This window comes from Hemicordylus capensis, chromosome 14 (genome assembly GCF_027244095.1).
Source record: "Hemicordylus capensis ecotype Gifberg chromosome 14, rHemCap1.1.pri, whole genome shotgun sequence".
Taxonomy (NCBI): Eukaryota; Metazoa; Chordata; class Lepidosauria; order Squamata; family Cordylidae; genus Hemicordylus; species Hemicordylus capensis.
Genome location: NC_069670.1, coordinates 6,072,803 through 6,093,611, shown reverse-complemented (window position 1 = coordinate 6,093,611; position 20,809 = coordinate 6,072,803). Strand labels below are relative to the sequence as shown.

Below are 20,809 nucleotides of genomic sequence, written 5' to 3'. Positions count from 1 at the left end.
GTGGGGATCTCTAAGAGAGGGGCACCAAGGAGAGCCCCTCTCTAGAGATCTCTTTGAGTGTGTGTGTGTGTAGATAGTGGGGATCTCTAGAGAGGGGTGCCCAGGAGAGCCCCACTCTAGAGATCTCTTTGAGTGTGTGTGTGTGTGTGTGTAGATAGTGGGGATCTCTAGAGAGGGGCGCCCAGGAGAGCCCCTCTCTAGAGATCTCTTTGTGTGTGTGTAGATAGTGGGGATCTGTAGAGAGGGGTGCCCAGGAGAGCCCCTCTCTAGAGATCTGTGTGTGTGTGCATATAGTGGGGATCTGTAGAGAGGGGCGCCCAGGAGAGCCCCTCTCTAGAGATCTCTTTGTGTGTGTGTGTGTGTGTGTGTGTGTGTGTGTGTGTGTGTGTGTAGATAGTGGGGATCTCTAGAGAGCGGTGCCCAGGAGAGCCCCTCTCTAGAGATCTCTTTGTGTGTGTGTGTGTGTGTAGATAGTGGGGATCTGTAGAGATGGGCGCCCAGGAGAGCCCCTCTCTAGAGATCTCTTTGTGTATGTGTGTGTAGATAGTGGGGATCTCTAGAGAGGGGTGCCCAGGAGAGCCCCGCTCTAGAGATCTCTTTGAGTGTGTGTGTGTGTAGATAGTGGGGATCTCTAGAGAGGGGTGCCCAGGAGAGCCCCACTCTAGAGATCTCTTTGAGTGTGTGTGTGTGTGTGTGTAGATAGTGGGGATCTCTAGAGAGGGGCGCCCAGGAGAGCCCCTCTCTAGAGATCTCTTTGTGTGTGTGTGTGTGTGTGTGTAGATAGTGGGGATCTCTAGAGAGGGGCGCCCAGGAGAGCCCCTCTCTAGAGATCTCTTTGTGTGTGTGTGTGTGTGTGTAGATAGTTGGGATCTCTAGAGAGGGGCGCCCGGGAGAGCCCCTCTCTAGAGACTTCTCTCTCTGTGTGTGTGTGTGTCTGTGTGTAGTGGGGATCTCTAGAGAGGCGCGCCCAGGAGAGGCCCTCTCTAGAGACTTCTCTGTGTTTGTGTGTGAATAGATAGAGGGGGTCTCTAGGGTGGGGTGCCCAGGAGAGCCCCTCTCTAGAGACTTGTGTGTGTGTGTGTGTATAGATAGTAGGGGTCTCTAGAGAGGGGCACCCATGAGGGCCCCTCTCTAGAGACTTTGTGTGTGTGTTTGTGTGTGTAGATAGTAAGGGTCTCTAGGGACGGGCGCCCAGGCCTTCTTTAGAGATCCCTATATTTGTATGTTGAGGGGGGTCTCTAGGGAGGGGCATCCCGAGCGCCCCTCTCTAGAGACCTCCCTCTTGCTGGGGGGTCTCTAGGTAGGGGCACCCAGAGCGCCCCTCTCTAGAGACCGCCCTCTCTGTGGGGGGGGTCTCTTGGGAGGGGTGCCCCTCTCTAGAGATCGCCCTTCCGTGGATGGGGGTCTCTAGGGAGGGGCGCCTGGAGCGTCCCTCTCTAGAGACTTACCTCTCGGTTGGGGGGGTTCTCTAGGGAGGGGCACCTGTAGCGCCCCTCTCTCGAGACCGCCCTCTCCGTGTGGGGTTCTCTAGGGAGGGGCGCCCAGAGTGCCCCTCTCTGGTGACCTCCCTCTTGGGGGGGGTTTCTCTAGGGAGGGGCGCCTGGAGCGCCCCTCTCTGGAGACCTCCCTCTCGGTGGGGGGGTCTCTAGGGAGGGGCGCCTGGAGCGCCCCTCTCTGGAGACCTCCCTCTCGGTGGGGGGTTCTCTAGGGAGGGGCGCCCCGAGCGCCCCTCTCTGGAGACCTCCCTCTCGGTGGGGGGTTCTCTAGGGAGGGGCGCCCCGAGCGCCCCTCTCTAGAGACCTCCCTCTCGGTGGGGGGTTCTCTAGGGAGGGGTGCCCCATGTGCCCCTCTTTAGAGACCTCCCTCCCGGGGACGGGGTTCTCTATGGAGGGGCGCCCAGAGTGTCCCTCTCTACAGACTTCCCTCCCGGGGATGGGGGATGGGGGTCTCTAGGGTGGGGTGCCTTGGAGCACCCCTCTCTAGAGACCTTCCTCCCACCAACCCGGGAGGGAAGTCTCTAGAGAGGGACACTCCGGGCGCCCCTCCATAGAGAACCCCGTCCCCGGGAGGGAGGTCTCTAAAGAGGGGCACATGGGGCACCCCTCCCTAGAGACCCCCCCACCGAGAGGGAGGTCTCTAGAGGGGGGCACTCAGGGCACCCCTCCCTAGAGACCCCCCCACCGAGAGGGAGGTCTCTAGAGAGGGGTTCTCCGGGAACCCCTCCCTAGAGACCACCCACCGAGAGGGAGGTCTCTAGAGAGGGGCACTCCTGGGGAGGTGAGGCCTCTAGGGGGAGGGGCACATTTCCAGCAAAAAGTGAGTAATGACCATATGTGCCTCCAGCACCCACTGGTTTTTTAGGTTTTTTACCTTTATGATAGTTCACAAACAGAAAACTGCTGAAGTCAAAGCACAGATAAACTGCATGACTAGTGTAAAGTTTATACACCACATTTTATTAAAATCACAGCTGATTTAATATACAAGCATAAAAAACAGAACTGAATACAAAGCAACAGCAGCAAAGACAATCCTATAAAAGCCTGAGGTCCCTAGAGACCCCCCTCCACAGGAGACAGGTCTCTAGGGAGGACTGCCTCAAGCCCCCCTCTCTAGAGACCTCCCTCTCGGTGGGGGGGGTCTCTAGGGAGGGGTGCACCAAGCCCCCCCTCTAGAGACCTCCCTCTCGGTGGGGGGGGTCTCTAGGGAGGACTGCCTCAAGCCCCCCTCTCTAGAGACCTCCCTCTCGGTGGGGGGTCTCTAGGGAGGGGTGCCCCAAGCCCCCCTCTCTAGAGACCTCCCTCTCGGTGGGGGGGTCTCTAGGGAGGGGTGCCCCAGAGCACCCCCTCTAGAGACCTCCCTCTCGGTGGGGGGGTCTCTAGGGAGGGGTGCCCCAGAGCACCCCCTCTAGAGACCTCCTTCCCGGGGTGGGTCTCTAGGGAGTGGCATCCCGGAGCGCCCCTCTCTAGAGACCTCACTCCCGGGGTGGGGGGAGGGAGGTCTCTAGCGAGGGGCACTCCAAGGCACCCCTCCCTAGAGACCCCCATTCCCCGTCCCTGGGAGGGAGGTCTCTAGAGAGGGACGCTCAGGGCGCCCCTCCCTAGAGAACCCCGTCCCCGGGAGGGAGGTCTCTAGAGAGGGACGCTCGGGGCGCCCCTCCCTAGAGAACCCCCCACCGAGAGGGAGGTCTCTAGAGAGGGACGCTCGGGGCGCCCCTCCCTAGAGAACCCCCCACCGAGAGGAAGGTCTCTAGAGAGGGGCGCTCGGGGCGCCCCTCCCTAGAGAACCCCCCACCGAGAGGGAGGTCTCTAGAGAGGGGCGCTCGGGGCGCCCCTCCCTAGAGAACCCCCCACCGAGAGAGGGAGGTCTCTAGAGAGGGGCGCTCAGGGCGCCCCTCCCTAGAGAACCCGCCACCGAGAGGGAGGTCTCTAGAGAGGGGCGCTCCTCCCTAGAGACCCCCCCACCGAGCGGGAGGTCTCTAGAGAGAGGCACTCTGGGCACCCTTCCCTAGAGACCCCCCTCAACATACAAACAGAAAGGGGTCTCTAAGGAGGGCCAGGGAGCCCCTCCCTAGAGACCCCCGCTATCTACACACACACACACACACAAAGAAGTCTCTAGAGAGGGGCTCTCCTGGGCACCCCTCTCTAGAGATCCCCACTATCGACACACATACACATATCTCTAGAGAGGGGCTCTCCTGGGCGCCCCTCTCTAGAGATCCCCACTACTCTACACACACAAACACACACAGATCTCTAGAGAGGGGCTCTCCTGGGCGCCCCTCTTTAGAGATCCCCACTATCTACACACACAAAGAGATCTCTAGAGAGGGGCTCTCCTGGGCGCCCCTCTCTAGAGATCCCCACTATCTACACACACACACACACACACACACAAAGAGATCTCTAGAGAGGGGCTCTCCTGGGCGCCCCTCTCTACAGATCCCCACTATCTACACACACACACACACACATACAAAGAGATCTCTAGAGAGGGGCTCTCCTGGGCGCCCCTCTCTATAGATCCCCACTATCTACACACACACACACAGATCTCTAGAGAGGGCCTCTCCTGGGCACCCCTCTCTAGAGATCCCCACTATCTACACCCACACACCCACAAAGAGATCTCTAGAGTGGGGCTCTCCTGGGCACCCCTCTCCAGAGATCCCCACTATCTACACACACACACACACACACTCAAAGAGATATCTAGAGAGGGGCTCTCCTGGGCGCCCCTCTCTACAGATCCCCACTATCTACACACACACACACACACACACACACACACACAAACAGATCTCTAGAGAGGGCCTCTCCTGGGCGCCCCTCTCTATAGATCCCCACTATCTACACACACACACACACACAGATCTCGAGAGGGCCTCTCCTGGGCGCCCCTCTCTAGAGATCCCCACTATCTACACCCACACACCCACAAAGAGATCTCTAGAGTGGGGCTCTCCTGGGCACCCCTCTCCAGAGATCCCCACTATCTACACACACACACACACACACACACACTCAAAGAGATATCTAGAGAGGGGCTCTCCTGGGCGCCCCTCTCTACAGATCCCCACTATCTACACACACACACACACACACACAAACAGATCTCTAGAGAGGGGCTCTCCTGGGTGCCCCTCTCTAGAGATCCCCACTATCTACACACACACACACACAGATCTCTAGAGAGGGGCTCTCCTGGGCGCCCCGCTCTAGAGATCTCCACTATCTACACACACACAAAGAGAGAGATATCTCTAGAGAGGGGCTCTCCTGGGCACCCCTCCCTAGAGACCCCCTCCACAAACACAGACAGAGCGAGGTCTCTACAGAGGGGCACTTGTAGCCCCCTTCCCTAGAGAGCCCCCTTCCCCACACACACACACCCCTCCGAGGAACAAAGAGACAGGCGGGGGGGGGGAGTATCTTTATTTCCATCACGATCCTCTCCGCAGGGACGGGAGTTCCAGGCACCCATCCACCCACCCACCCACCCAGCAGCGGGACTCCTGGCTTCTCCTCCCCGAGTCCCGGGAGAATGTCGGAGCTGCTCCGGGTCTGCTCCGCTCCACCGCGGCGGGGTCAGGGCTGCCTGCCGGGGCTGTCATCTGCTGCTTCGCCGCCTCCTCGGTCTCTTGCTGGAGCTGCCGCCGCCACGTCCTCCTCCGAAGCGCCCTCGAGATTTATGGCAGAAGCCTCGCCCGGGCACGCCCCTTCCGGCCGGCTGCTGTCCAATCGGCGCCCGCCCCGCCCCCCGACGCGCTGTCCAATCCCGGGAGCGCCGCAGAGGGGTGGGGCTGAGGGCGGGGCGGCGGCGCGCTCATTAGAAGGCGGAGGCGCTTGGCGCGCGGACTGGAGAGGGGACTCCGCGCTGGCCCTGCTGCCTGGGGCGCCCCCGCCTTCCCCGCCAGGACCCGCGTGAATCCGAGTGGAGCGTCGATCTCTGCGGACAGAAGCCGGGAGGCTGCCCCGGAGGAGGCTCGTGCAGCTGCCGTTCGCGGGTCCGGTCCTGGGTATGGTAGACTCGCCTCTCCTGTTGGATTCTGCTCTGGCCGCTCACTCGGAGGAGGGAGGAGGGGGCGACGCTCTGGCCCTGCAGGAGGATGATAGAGACGCTGCTTCCACGCAGCAGCCCCGCCCCCCCCCGCAGCTGGACATATTATATGGGGGGGAGGAAGAAAAGAAGCCCCCCCCCTGCAGCACACACCCCCAGGCCCCCCAGGGAGAGAGAGGGGAAGGGAGCCAGCAGGCACGGAGGGGCTCCCTCCTAGCTCCCAGGGGGAGTGCCTGGGCCCCTCCCTGAGGAAGCCTCTGGTGCTTGGGGGGCAGGAGGGGGGCATTTGAAGAGCATCCTGTGCTGCTGAGGGACCCTGGACTGCCCCCGGGAGGCTCCTCTGAGTCCCAGGCCAAGCTCAGGGCACCCCAGAGGAGCAGCAGAGAAGAGGCTCTTGCAGCAAAGCGGAGCATTGAGGAAGCAGAAGCACAGTGCAAAGGTGGGAGTTGGCAACTGTGATCCTCTTGCAGGGGTGAAAGGAAGGAAGACACAGCCCAGACATCCAAGGGGTGGGGTGGGGTGGGGTGGGGGGAGGCTCTCACAGACTCGTGCAGGGGTGCCCAGCTTGGACCCTCCAGTGGTTGCCGGACTACAGCTCCCATCCTCCCCAAGCACAGTGCCTAGTACTCAGGGATGATGGGAATTGTAGTCCAACAGCCTGAGGACCAACGTTGTGCAGCCCTGGTCTAGTGGCTGAGAGGATGAGAAGGGAGGGAGAGAGAGAGAAAATCCCGTGGTCCAAATACCACCGTGCCCAGAGTAAAGGCTGACTCCATCTGGCTCCAGCTCCCCCCAGTCGGGAGACTGGAACCAGAGGCCGATGCCTGAACAGACCTGCGCCACCTGATCAGTCGTGGTGTCGTGCAATGCCACAAACAACAAGCGAGAACAAACTTGGTTCCTTTAGAAGCAAGGCCAGGCCTTTCAGACTTTTAAAATGGGGGCAGGGGGGCAGCATATTTAAAATGTTTCTTATTTTGCGTTTTCATGTTTGATGTCTCTTTAACATTGCTGTGAGCTGGGTAGAGAACAATTTGTTATGGGGCTGCTAACCAAGTTTGTTGTTGTTGCTTGTCCTTGTGTGAAATAAAGGCATGTGACCTGCTGACTGACAAGATACCTCGTTTTACATACACAATCCTGCCACTGAAATGAGCTACACACACTCCTTTTGAGAGCAGAAAAGGTACTAGGGGAAATATGCTTGGGACATGTTCAGAGGAGGTTGGGATTTTTAAAAGCACAAATACTGAATTAATCCTTTTCACTTTTATTGCTCTCAAGGGATTTTAAACACTCAAGGATACATCCAAAAAAAAAGAAAGCAGAAGAAAGAAAACAGAAGAAAGCAGAAGATCCATTCAGATTCAAATGTACTGTGATTCAAGCTTACCATATATGGCCATTAGACAATTAAATGGCTAATGTTTTAATTGAAATCCTTCAAGTTGCAAATGGTTCCTTTACTTCCAAGTGAAATTCTAAAACAGAAATCCCCATTTCTTCACCATTTCCACTGTGGGTACTTTGAGGTTTAGTAGGATTCCCGTTCTGGCTGAAGCTCTTTCCACTCTCTGAGCACGTATATGGTTTCTACACAGTGTGGGTTCTTTGATGCCAATTAAGATTTCCACTCCTGCTGAAGCTCTTTCCACACTCCAAGCATTTAAAAGGTTTCTCTCCAGTGTGAGTCATTTGATGTAAATTGAGGTAGTCGCTCCCACTAAACCACACTCCAAGCATTTATATGGTTGCTTCCCTGCGTCCATTTTGCACTGAGGCTGAAAGCTTGGTTCAGAACTGAAGTTTTTCCTACTTGCAGGGCAGGGACTTCTTTCCCTCTTGTTTTTTGGATTCTGGTTTTATAGATGTCACCCAACTGGGAAGCAGAAGGTCTCTCCTTGTTCTTCTCTTTTGCTGCAGGTTTTGCTTCTCTGTTCTCTCTTTTTCCGTCTGAACAAATTTCTGAACCATCCGTGTGAACCATTTCTTCCTTGATGTGTTTTCCCTTTTGGGGGAAAGGAGTCTATGCTGGTTTTAATATATCATGCACAGGTGCCTTCCTATGCTTAGGAAGAGATATCTCATTTTTTATCCTCACAATATCCCTGTGAGGCGGGCCAGACTAGGGGAGAGATGGGATGGCTTCACTGTGGCATGATAGAGAAGATCACTGAAGCACTTCTCATTCCCTGCGAAATGAGGGGAAAGAGGCACCTTTGAAAGTGGCGATTCTCTGACATTTAGTAGGGAGAGCCACTGGCCCTATCCGTCCCCAGCACAGCCTCCCTCCAATGGCTCTTTCTTTTCAGGTGTTGGAAATAATTTGCACACAGGCTGACCAGCTCTCCAGTGGCTTCAGCCATAATAGCCCCCCTGTCCTGCCCTACAAGTCAGAAGAAGCCAGGGAGCCAAGGGGGGCCTGGAGCCAGGCCTGCTCTTGGTTTCAGCAACAACAAGCCACGTGGAGGGCTCTGGGGATGCTGCCCCCCCTTCCCCCTGCCTCTTTCAAGACTGTAAGCCCCTTTGGGGCAGGGAACCATCTTCAGACCCTCTGGTGGTGCCCTTTGGTGGAACCATCCCTGCTAACTGGGCCAAGAAGAGGCACCTTTGGAAGTGGGCTTACCGTATATGGCCATTATAAAATAAAATGGCTAATTGAAATCCTTCAAACTGCAAATGGTTCCTTTACTTCCAATTGAAATTCTAAAACAGAAATCCCCATTCCTTCACTATTTCCACTGTGGGTACTTTGAGGTTTAGTAGGATTCCCGTTGTGGCTGGAGCTCTTTCCATCCTCCGAACACATATATGGTTTCTACACAGTGCGGGTTCTTTGATGCTGATTTTAAGATTTCCACTGGTGCTGAAGCTCTTTCCACACTCCAGGCAGTTATGGGGTTTCCCCCTTGTGTTCATTTCCCATTGTGATTGAAAGCTTGGTTCGGAACGGAAGATTTTGCTATTCTCAGGGCAGGGACTTCTTTCCCCTGATATTTTTCAGATTATTGTTTTATAGATGCCACCCTGCTGGGAAGCAGAAGGTCCCTTCTTGTTCTTCTCCACTGCTTAAGGTTTTCCTTCTGTTGTTCCCTCTTTTTCAGTCTGATCCCTCTGCACAGTCATGGGTGGGGCCTTCCCTCCTCCTCACTCTCCTAGCCGTCACCTGCTGAAACAAAGAGAGAGAACCGGTCAGAGCCTGAGACAGGAAAGGAGTTCCCTTCTCAAGGGCAGCACAGAGGGACTCCTCTGATCACAGAAGAACCACGAAGCCGCCCTGCTCTGGGTGACTGAGTCCTGGGGAGAGACGGCAGGCAGAGCCCTTGCTGTGTCCCTCTAAGGTCTCAAGCCAGCAGCAACCTGGCCTGCTCCCAAGGGTTTCTGCCCGCCTGACAAGATCATCGGAGGGGGCTCTGCTCCGTGTGCCAACAGTGAGAGAGATTCGGTTGCCGAGTACGTGGGACGGGGCCTTCTCAGTCATGGCCCCCAGGCTTTGGAGTGCTTTCCTGGTTGGCGTCCGCTCCTCCTTGACAGTTTTTAGGGACAGAGTAACTGGGCTCTTCACCTGGGCTTTTGAATGAAAAGTATTGTTTGACTACTGCCACTTTGTGTTTTATGTATTATTGTTTTTTAATGGATCATTAAATGTTATTTATATTCTTTTTCTATCTATATGATCTGTATTTTTGTATTTTAATTACGCAATGTTTGTATTAGATTGCAAACCGCTTTGAAATTACTTTATCAAAAAGCAGTATGTAAACTGAACAATAAATAAATACACCCAGCTCAGTGGGTTGGGGAAGCGGGTGGGGTCGCAATCAGGATTCCATCTCCTTTACTGGGGGGCCCGTTGGGAAACTCCCCTGGTTTTGATGTCTGTACTTTGCATATATCACACACCAGGATGTCTCCCTTGCTGGGAGAAGTGGCCATGGGAGGGGGGAGTATTGAAGCCCCCCAGGATGGTTAGGCCGGGTGAGTCCAAGACTGACCCTGAAGCCCCCTTCTGTGGATTTCATGGCAGGATCCAACTTCTCTCGCCCAGACTTCTTCAAAGCCTCGGTACTTTTGTCAATATGGAATATCTGCAAACCTCCTAGAAGCAAAAGTCAGGCTAAGAAAGCAAGGCTGAATTTTTATTTTTTGGGAAAGGAGTCTGGCCATATTGTACACAATTATCTCGGTGCCTCCGTGTGCTCCGGAAGGGACACTTCATTTTTTATCCTCACAATATATACCGCCCAAAGACGAAAGTTTGGGGCGGTATACAAATTTGATAGATAAATAAACTAATAAATAATATCCCTGTGAGGTGGGCCAGGCCGAGGGAGAGATGAGATGGGCCTCACTGTGGCATCATGCAGAAGAATGCTCATTCCCTGCTAAATGAGGGGAAAGACACACCTTTGAAAGTGGCGATTCTCATACATTTTGTAGGGGGAGAGCCACTGGCCCGATCCGTCCCCAGCACAGCCTCCCTCCAGTGGCGCTTGCTGCTCTTTCTTTTCAGGTGGTGGATCTGCGCACACACTGAGGAGCTTTCCAGTGGCTTCAGCAACTCCCATAGGATCCCCCCCCCCGCCCCGTGTCCTATCCTACTAATCAGACAGCCAACACCTAAAGGGAACACCAAGGAGCCAACAACCAGGGCCCCAGGTAGCCAAGGGGGGCGGCGGCTGTTGGGGGGGAGCTGGAGACAGGCTTGCAGTCTCTTTTTCAGCAGCAAGCCACGTGGCAGGTGCTGTTGATCCTCCCACGTTCCCCAGCACTGGACTTCAGCCCCAACTCCCCACTTTCCCCAGGCCCCCCACAGCCCCTCAAGCAGAACGAGAGCAACTTCCACAAGTTGGACCGAAGGTTACTTTAAAGGGGTTTATTTTATTTTATATGCATTATAGTTTTGATGGGGGTGTTTTCATTGGTGAACTGCCCAGAGATTTCATGCCCTCCAAGCAGCCCCAACACTTCCTTCCAAGCAGCCCAACACCAGGACATAGGAAGCTGCCATATACTGAGTCAGACCACTGGTCCCTCTAGCTCAGGATTGTCTACCCAGACTGGCAGCGTCTTCTCCAAAGTTGCAGGCAGGAGTCTCTCCCAGCCCTATCTTGGAGATGCTGCCAGGGAGGGAACTTGGAATCTGGATGCTCTTCCCCGAGCGGCTCCATCCCCTAAGTGGGGGAAGATCTTACAGTCCTCATACTATTAGTCTCCCATTCAAATGCAAACCTGGACAGACCCTGCTTAGCTAAGGGGAGAAGTCCCACCGCAAAAGCACAGCATGCCACAATCTCTAGGTGCTCTGGAAACAAGGGGGGCAGGGTGGGGGGCGTCTCCTCCAAGCCAGCCCGCAGACTGTGGTTCCCAACCTGGGGGCCTTCAGAGGGGCCCCCAACTACCACTCCCATCACCCCCCGCTTCCATTTACTGTGGCTGGGGCTGATGGGAGTCGTAGTTCGGCGACAGCGGGCGCACCACCGGTTAGGCGAGGAGCCCTGCTGCAGACGAGCCCGCCCACCCTGGGGCCTTTCCTGGGGGCAGCCCGCCGCTCCCCGCAGCAGATACACAAACACCCCCCAAGCAGGGCTCAGCGGCTGGGACCACAACTCCCGTCACCCCGCGGCCTCACTTCCGGCCCGCGGGGCATGACGGGCGCTGTAGTTCGAGGGGACCCTCCGGGAACCCCCCGCGGCGGCCTCGCGCCCTCCCCACTCCCAGTTCAAAAGTGGGCTCCAGCTTACCCGTCGCCGATGCCTCCCCTCTTCTTCCCAGTCACGGGGCCGGGGCCGGGGCCTCGCCGAAGGCCGACGGGGAACGGGCGGAAAGAGGGAACCCCCGCCGGGCTGCAGGAGGAGAACGAAGAGCGGCGCTCCAAAATGGCGCCCGCCGCCTCCCCCTCCCATTAGGTCCATCTGCGCAGGCGCAGGGGATCAGGAAGACCTTCTCAACATGGCGGCTGCCGACACAGTTTGCACGTCACCGTAGCTTAACACGTCACCGTTTCCACGTCACCGCACCAACACCTCCCTCCCTCCTCCCTCCCGGGGGGGCACGACCCCCTGCCCCCATGAGGAGGGGCTACTACAACCGCCAAGAGGCGAGTGGCCTTTTGACTCCATGGAGACTACACTTCCCAGGCTGCTCTGCAGCGGCGGAGGGGGGGGAAGAGGGCTGGGCTAAGGCCAAAGAGATAAGAGTCTGCTGCTAGAGCACACAGTCACCACACCTCCGGCACATAGACCGAAGAGAAAAGGTGTGCAGCTAGAGGACAAACGTTGCCACAACTCTGGCACGTAGACCAAAGAGATAAGGTGTGCAGCTAGAGGACAAACGTCGCCACAACTCTGGCACGTAAACCAAAGAGATAAGGTGTGCAGCTAGAGGACAAACATCGCCACAACTCTGGCACATAGCCCAAAGAGATAAGGTATGCAGCTAGAGCACACACGTCACCACACCTCCGGCACATAGGCCAAAGAGATAAGGTGTGCAGCTAGAGCATACACGTCACCACAACTCCGGCACATAGGCCAAAGAGATAAAGTGTGCAGCTAGAGCACACACGTCACCACACCTCCGGCACATAGGCCAAAGAGTTAAGGGTGTGCAGCTAGAGCACACGTATCGCCACAACTCCGGCACATAGACCAAAGAGATAAGGTCTGCAGCTAGAGCACACACGTCGCCACAACTCCGACACAAAGGCCAAAGAGATAAGGGTGTGCAGCTAGAGCACACACATCGCCACACCTCTGGCACATAGGCCAAAGAGATAAGGTGTGCAGCTAGAGCACAAACATCACCACACCTCCGGCACATAGGCCAAAGAGATAAAGTGTGCAGCTAGAGCACACGCATCACCACAACTCTGGCACATAGGCCAAAGAGATAAGGGTGTGCTGCAAGAGAACAAACATCGCCACACCTCCGGCACATAGGCCAAAGAGATAAGGGTGTGCTGCAAGAGAACAAACATCGCCACACCTCCGGCACATAGGCCAAAGAGATGAGGTGTGCAGCTAGAGCACACACGTCGCCACAACTCCGGCACATAGGCCAAAGAGATAAGGGTGTGCTGCTAGAGGACAAACGTCGCCACACCTCCAGCACATAGGCCAAAGAGATTAGGTGTGCAGCTACAGCACACGCGTCGCCACAACTCCGGCACATAGGCCAAAGAGATAAGGTGTGCAGCTAGAGCACACACATCGCCACACCTCCGGCACATAGGCCAAAGAGATAAGGGTTCACAGCTAGAACACACACATCACCACACCTCTAGCACAGAGGCCAAAGAGATAAGGTGTGCAGCTAGAGCACACACGTCGCCAAACCTCCGGCACATAGGCCAAAGGGATAAGGGTGTGCAGCTAGAGCACACATGTCGCCACACCTCCAGCACAGAGGACAAAGAGATAAGGTGTGCAGTTAGAGCACAGGCGTCACCACAACTCCGGCTCAAAGGCCAATGAGATAAGGGTGTGCTGCTAAAGGACAAAAGTCGGCACACCTCCGGCACATAGGTAAAAGAGATAAGGGTGTGCAGCTAGAGCACACACGTCACCATACCTCTGGCACATAAGCCAAAGAGATAAGGTGTGCTGCTAGAGGACAAACATCACCACACCTCCGGCACATAGGCCAAAGAGATAAGGTGTGCAGCGATAGGACACGCGTCGCCACAACTCCGGCACACAGGCCAAAGAGACAGCGGTTTGCAGCTAGAGCTCACGCATCGCTACACATCCGGCACATAAGCGAAAGAGATAAGGGTGTGCAGCTAGAGCACACACGGCGCCCGACCTCCGGCACATAGGCCAAGTGTTAAGGGTGTGCAGCTACAGCACACGCGTCACCACAACTCCGGCACATAGGCCAAAGAGATAAGGTGTGCAGCTAGAGCACACACGTCGCCACAACTCCGGCACATAGGCCAAAGAGATAAGGGTGTGCTGCAAGAGGACAAACATCGCCACACCTCTGGCACATAGGCCAAAGAGATAAGGGTGTGCAGCTAGAGCACACGCGTCGCCACAACTCAGGCACATAGGCCAAAGAGATAAGGTGTGCAGCTACAGCACACGCGTCACCACAACTCTGGCACATAGGCCAAAGAGATAAGGTGTGCAGCTAGAGCACACCGATCGCCACACCTCCGGCACATAGGCCAAAGAGATAAGGGTGTGCTGCTAGAGGACAAACGTCGCCACACCTCCAGCACATAGGCCAAAGAGATTAGGTGTGCAGCTACAGCACACGCGTCGCCACAACTCCGGCACATAGGCCAAAGAGATAAGGTGTGCAGCTAGAGCACACACATCGCCACACCTCCGGCACATAAGCCAAAGAGATTAGGTGTGCAGCTAGAGCACACGCGTCGCCATAACTCCGGCACAGAGGCCAAAGAGATGAGGTGTGCAGTTAGAGCACACGCGTCACCACAACTCCGGCTCATAGGCCAAAGAGATAAGGTGTGCAGCTAGAGCACACGCATCACCACACCTCCGGCACATAGGCCAAAGAGATAAGGGTTCACAGCTAGAACACACACATCACCACACCTCCAGCACATAGGTCAAAGAGATAAGGGTGTTCAGCTAGAGCACACATGTCGCCACACCTCCAGCACAGAGGACAAAGAGATAAGGTGTGCAGTTAGAGCACAGGCGTCACCACAACTCCAGCTCAAAGGCCAATGAGATAAGGGTGTGCTGCTAAAGGACAAAAGTCGGCACACCTCCGGCACATAGGTAAAAGAGATAAGGGTGTGCAGCTAGAGCACACACGTCACCATACCTCTGGCACATAAGCCAAAGAGATAAGGTGTGCTGCTCGAGCACACACGTCGCCACACCTCCGGCACATAGGCCAAAGAGACAAGGGTGTGCTGCTAGAGGACAAACATCACCACACCTCCGGCACATAGGCCAAAGAGATAAGGTGTGCAGCGATAGCACACGCGTCGCCACAACTCCGGCACACAGGCCAAAGAGACAGCGGTTTGCAGCTAGAGCTCACGCATCGCTACACATCCGGCACATAAGCCAAAGAGATAAGGGTGTGCAGCTAGAGCACACACGGCGCCCGACCTCCGGCACATAGGCCAACGTGTTAAGGGTGTGCAGCTAGAGCACACGCGTCGCCACGACTCCGGCACATAGGCCAAAGAGATAAGGTGTGCAGCTACAGCACAGTGTTGCCACACTTCTGGCACATAGGCCAAAGAGTTAAGGGTGTGCAGCTACAGCACACGCGTCACCACAACTCCGGCACATAGACCAAAGAGATAAGATGTGCAGCTAGAGCACACACATCGCCACACCTCCGGCACATAGGCCAAAGAGATAAGGGTGTGCTGCTAGAGGACAAACGTCGCCACACCTCCAGCACATAGGCCAAAGAGATTAGGTGTGCAGCTACAGCACACGCGTCGCCAAAACTCCGGCACATAGGCCAAAGAGATAAGGTGTGCAGCTAGAGCACACACATCGCCACACCTCCGGCACATAGGCCAAAGAGATTAGGTGTGCAGCTAGAGCACACGCGTCGCCATAACTCCGGCACAGAGGCCAAAGAGATAAAGGTGTGCTGCTAGAGGACAAACGTCGCCACACCTCCAGCACATAGGCCAAAGAGATAAGGTGTGCAGCTACAGCACACGTGTCGCCACACTTCTGGCACATAGGCCAAAGAGTAAAGGGTGTGCAGCTGGAGCACACACGTCGCCAAACCTCCAGCACATAGGCCAAAGGGATAAGGGTGTGCAGCTGGTAGGGATGTGCACGATATTTATCGGCGCCGGCGGCGGTAGGGCTTTAAGGGCGGGAGAGAGTGTACTCACCCCCCCCGCCGTGTTTCCCCCGCCGGCGCTCTCCGAATTTGAAGCCCCTCGGGGCGGCAGCGTTCCTCCTTGCCGCCCCGTTTGCCCCCTCGGCCGGAAGTGGCCGGAAGTTCTGAGCGGGCGCGCGCACAACGGGCGCACGGGCGCTCGGAACTTCCGGCCACTTCCGGCCGAGGGGGCAAACGGGGCGGCAAGGAGGAACGCTGCCGCCCCGAGGGGCTTCAAATTCGGAGAGCGCCGGAGGGGGAAACGCGGCGGGGGGGGGTGAGTACACTCTCCCCCGCCCTTAAAGCCCTACCCCCGCCGGCGCCGAATCACCGAATCTGCCCCGACACCAGAAACGTTTCGGCGGCCTTTTCAATGGCCGCCGAAACGTTTCGGGCACAAGCCTAGCAGCTGGAGCACACATTTCGCCACACCTCCAGCACAGAGGACAAAGAGATAAGGGTGTGCAGCTAGAGCACACAAATAACCAAACCTCCGGCACTTAGCTCAAAGAGATACAGGTGTGCAGCTAGAGCACACGCGTCACCACACCTCCGGCACATAGGCCAAAGAGATAAGGGTGTGCTGCTAGAGCACACATGTCGCCACACCTCCAGCACAGAGGACAAAGAGATAAGGTGTGCAGTTAGAGCACAGGCGTCACCACAACTCCGGCTCAAAGGCCAATGAGATAAGGGTGTGCTGCTAAAGGACAAAAGTCGGCACACCTCCGGCACATAGGTAAAAGAGATAAGGGTGTGCAGCTAGAGCACACACGTCACCATACCTCTGGCACATAAGCCAAAGAGATAAGGTGTGCTGCTAGAGGACAAACATCACCACACCTCCGGCACATAGGCCAAAGAGATAAGGTGTGCAGCGATAGGACACGCGTCGCCACAACTCCGGCACACAGGCCAAAGAGACAGCGGTTTGCAGCTAGAGCTCACGCATCGCTACACATCCGGCACATAAGCCAAAGAGATAAGGGTGTGCAGCTAGAGCACACACGGCGCCCGACCTCCGGCACATAGGCCAAGTGTTAAGGGTGTGCAGCTACAGCACACGCGTCACCACAACTCCGGCACATAGGCCAAAGAGATAAGGTGTGCAGCTAGAGCACACACATTGCCACACCTCCGGCACATAGGCCAAAGAGATAAGGCGTGCAGCTAGAGCACACGCGTCACCACACCTCCGGCACATAGGCCAAAGAGATAAGGGTGTGCTGCTAGAGCACACACATCGCCACACCTCCGGCACAAAGGCCAAGGAGATAAGGTGTGCAGCTAGAGCACACATGTCGCCACAACTCCGGCACAGGGCCAAAGAGATAAGGGTGTGCAGCTAGAGCACATGCGTCACCACACCTCCGGCACAGAGACCAAAGAGATAAGGGTGTGCAGTTGGAGCACACACATTGCCACACCTCCGGCACATAGGCCAAAGAGATACGGGTGTGCAGCTGGAGCACACAAATCGCCACACCTCCGGCACATAGGCCAAAGAGATAAGGTGTGCAGCTAGAGCACACACGTCGCCACACCTCCGGCACCTAGGCAAAAGAGATAAGGTGTGCAGCTAGAGCACACACGTCGCCACTCCTCCGGCACATAGGCCAAAGATATACAGGTGTGCAGCTAGAGCAAACACATTGCCACACCTCCGGCACATAGGCCAAAGAGATAAGGCGTGCAGATAGAGCACACACGTCACCACACCTCCGGCACATAGGCCAAAGAGATAAGGGTGTGCTGCAAGAGAACAAACATTGCCACACCTCCGGCACATAGGCCAAAGAGATACGCATGTGCAGCTAGAGCACACACATCGCCACACATCCGGGATATAGGCCAAAGAGATAAGGTTTGCAGATAGAGCACACGCATCGCCACACCTCCGGCACATAGGCCAAAGAGATAAGGTGTGCAGCTGGAGCACACAGATCGCCACACCTCCGGCATATAGGCCAAAGAGATACGGGTGTGCAGCTGGAGCACACACATCGCCAAACCTCCGGCACATAGGCCAAAGAGATATGGTGTGTAGCTAGAGCACACACGTCGCCACACCTCCGGCACATAGGCCAAAGAGATACAGGTGTGCAGCTAGAGCACACATGTCGCCACACCTCCGGCACATAGGCCAAAGAGATACAGGTGTGCAGCAAGAGCACACACATCTCCACTCCTCCGGCACATAGGCCAAAGAGATAAGGTGTGCAGCTGGAGCACACACGTCGGCACATAGGCCAAAGAGATAAGGGTGTGCAGCTAGATCACACACGTCACCACACCTCCGGCACATAGGCCTAAGAGATAAGGTGTTCAGCTAGAGCACACCGATTGCCACATCTCCGGCACATAGACCTAAGAGATCAGGTGTGCAGCTAGAGCACACGCGTCGCCACAACTCCGGCACATAGGCCAAAGAGATAAGGGTGTGCTGCTAGAGGACAAACGTCGCCACACCTCCAGCACATAGGCCAAAGAGATTAGGTGTGCTGCTAGAGGACAAACGTCGCCACACCTCCAGCACATAGGCCAAAGAGATGAGGTGTGCAGCTAGAGCACACGCGTCGCCATAACTCCGGCACAGAGGCCAAAAAGATAAGGGTGTGCTGCTAGAGGACAAACATCGCCACACCTCCAGCACATAGGCCAAAGAGATTAGGTGTGCAGCTAGAGCACACGCACCACCACACCTCCAGCACATAGGCCAAAGAGATAAGGGTTCACAGCTAGAACACACACATCACCACACCTCCAGCACAGAGGCCCATGAGATAAGGTTGTGCAGCTAGAACACACACATCGCCACACTTCCGGCACAGAGGCCAAAGAGATAAGGGTGTGCAGCTAGAGCACACACGTCGCCAAACCTCCGGCACATAGGCCAAAGGGATAAGGGTGTGCAGCTGGAGCACACATTTCGCCACACCTCTGGCACAGAGGACAAAGAGATAAGGTGTGCAGTTAGAGCACACGCGTCACCACAACTCCAGCTCATAGGCCAAAGAGATAAGGGTGTGCTGCTAAAGGACAAAAGTCGCCACACCTCTGGCACATAGGCAAAAGAGATGAGGGTGTGCAGCTAGAGCACACTCGTCGCCACTCCTCTGGCACATAGGCCAAAGAGATAAGGGTGTGCAGCTAGAGCACACGCGTCACCACACCTCCGGCACATAGGCCAAAGAGATAAGGTGTGCAGCGATAGCACACGCGTCGCCACAACTCCGGCACACAGGCCAAAGAGACAGCGGTTTGCAGCTAGAGCTCACGCATCGCTACACATCCGGCACATAAGCCAAAGAGATAAGGGTGTGCAGGTAGAGCACACACGGCGCCCGACCTCCGGCACATAGGCCAACGTGTTAAGGGTGTGCAGCTAGAGCACACGCGTCGCCACGACTCCGGCACATAGGCCAAAGAGATAAGGTGTGCAGCTACAGCACAGTGTTGCCACACTTCTGGCACATAGGCCAAAGAGTTAAGGGTGTGCAGCTACAGCACACGCGTCACCACAACTCCGGCACATAGACCAAAGAGATAAGATGTGCAGCTAGAGCACACACATCGCCACACCTCCGGCACATAGGCCAAAGAGATAAGGGTGTGCTGCTAGAGGACAAACGTCGCCACACCTCCAGCACATAGGCCAAAGAGATTAGGTGTGCAGCTACAGCACACGCGTCGCCAAAACTCCGGCACATAGGCCAAAGAGATAAGGTGTGCAGCTAGAGCACACACATCGCCACACCTCCGGCACATAGGCCAAAGAGATTAGGTGTGCAGCTAGAGCACACGCGTCGCCATAACTCCGGCACAGAGGCCAAAGAGATAAAGGTGTGCTGCTAGAGGACAAACGTCGCCACACCTCCAGCACATAGGCCAAAGAGATAAGGTGTGCAGCTACAGCACACGTGTCGCCACACTTCTGGCACATAGGCCAAAGAGTAAAGGGTGTGCAGCTGGAGCACACACGTCGCCAAACCTCCAGCACATAGGCCAAAGGGATAAGGGTGTGCAGCTGGTAGGGATGTGCACGATATTTATCGGCGCTGGCGGCGGTAGGGCTTTAAGGGCGGGAGAGAGTGTACTCACCCCCCCCGCCGTGTTTCCCCCGCCGGCGCTCTCCGAATTTGAAGCCCCTCGGGGCGGCAGCGTTCCTCCTTGCCGCCCCGTTTGCCCCCTCGGCCGGAAGTGGCCGGAAGTTCTGAGCGGGCGCGCGCACAACGGGCGCACGGGCGCTCGGAACTTCCGGCCACTTCCGGCCGAGGGGGCAAACGGGGCGGCAAGGAGGAACGCTGCCGCCCCGAGGGGCTTCAAATTCGGAGAGCGCCGGAGGGGGAAACGCGGCGGGGGGGGGTGAGTACACTCTCCCCCGCCCTTAAAGCCCTACCCCCGCCGGCGCCGAATCACCGAATCTGCCCCGACACCAGAAACGTTTCGGCGGCCTTTTCAATGGCCGCCGAAACGTTTCGGGCACAAGCCTAGCAGCTGGAGCACACATTTCGCCACACCTCCAGCACAGAGGACAAAGAGATAAGGGTGTGCAGCTAGAGCACACAAATAACCAAACCTCCGGCACTTAGCTCAAAGAGATACAGGTGTGCAGCTAGAGCACACGCGTCACCACACCTCCGGCACATAGGCCAAAGAGATAAGGGTGTGCTGCTAGAGCACACATGTCGCCACACCTCCAGCACAGAGGACAAAGAGATAAGGTGTGCAGTTAGAGCACAGGCGTCACCACAACTCCGGCTCAAAGGCCAATGAGATAAGGGTGTGCTGCTAAAGGACAAAAGTCGGCACACCTCCGGCACATAGGTAAAAGAGATAAGGGTGTGCAGCTAGAGCACACACGTCACCATACCTCTGGCACATAAGCCAAAGAGATAAGGTGTGCTGCTAGAGGACAAACATCACCACACCTCCGGCACATAGGCCAAAGAGATAAGGTGTGCAGCGATAGGACACGCGTCGCCACAACTCCGGCACACAGGCCAAAGAGACAGCGGTTTGCAGCTAGAGCTCACGCATCGCTACACATCCGGCACATAAGCCAAAGAGATAAGGGTGTGCAGCTAGAGCACACACGGCGCCCGACCTCCGGCACATAGGCCAAGTGTTAAGGGTGTGCAGCTACAGCACACGCGTCACCACAACTCCGGCACATAGGCCAAAGAGATAAGGTGTGCAGCTAGAGCACACACATTGCCACACCTCCGGCACATAGGCCAAAGAGATAAGGCGTGCAGCTAGAGCACACGCGTCACCACACCTCCGGCACATAGGCCAAAGAGATAAGGGTGTGCTGCTAGAGCACACACATCGCCACACCTCCGGCACAAAGGCCAAGGAGATAAGGTGTGCAGCTAGAGCACACATGTCGCCACAACTCCGGCACAGGGCCAAA

At 56.2% G+C, this 20,809-nt stretch overlaps 1 protein-coding gene and 1 long non-coding RNA gene across 4 annotated transcripts in view; one reads left to right on the top strand and one right to left on the bottom strand.

Moving 5' to 3' along the window:
- The first annotated feature begins 5,330 nt into the window (after window positions 1–5,330).
- Window positions 5,331–9,224, top strand: LOC128337368 (uncharacterized). Its single transcript, XR_008312244.1, has 4 exons — window positions 5,331–5,521; window positions 6,655–6,748; window positions 6,847–6,935; window positions 8,667–9,224. It is a non-coding gene; the product is annotated as an uncharacterized LOC128337368 (long non-coding RNA).
- The window catches only part of SSR2 (signal sequence receptor subunit 2), a 30,222-nt gene continuing 16,229 nt past the window's right edge, over window positions 6,817–20,809 (bottom strand). For 2 of the 3 annotated variants that reach the window (XM_053278293.1, XM_053278295.1), the window contains one exon: window positions 6,817–8,731. In XM_053278293.1, coding sequence (XP_053134268.1) covers window positions 8,663–8,731 — 69 coding nt within the window. In that variant the 3' untranslated portion in view covers window positions 6,817–8,662. The remainder of the gene's footprint in view (window positions 8,732–20,809) is intronic. The other variant, XM_053278294.1, reaches the window with a different exon arrangement.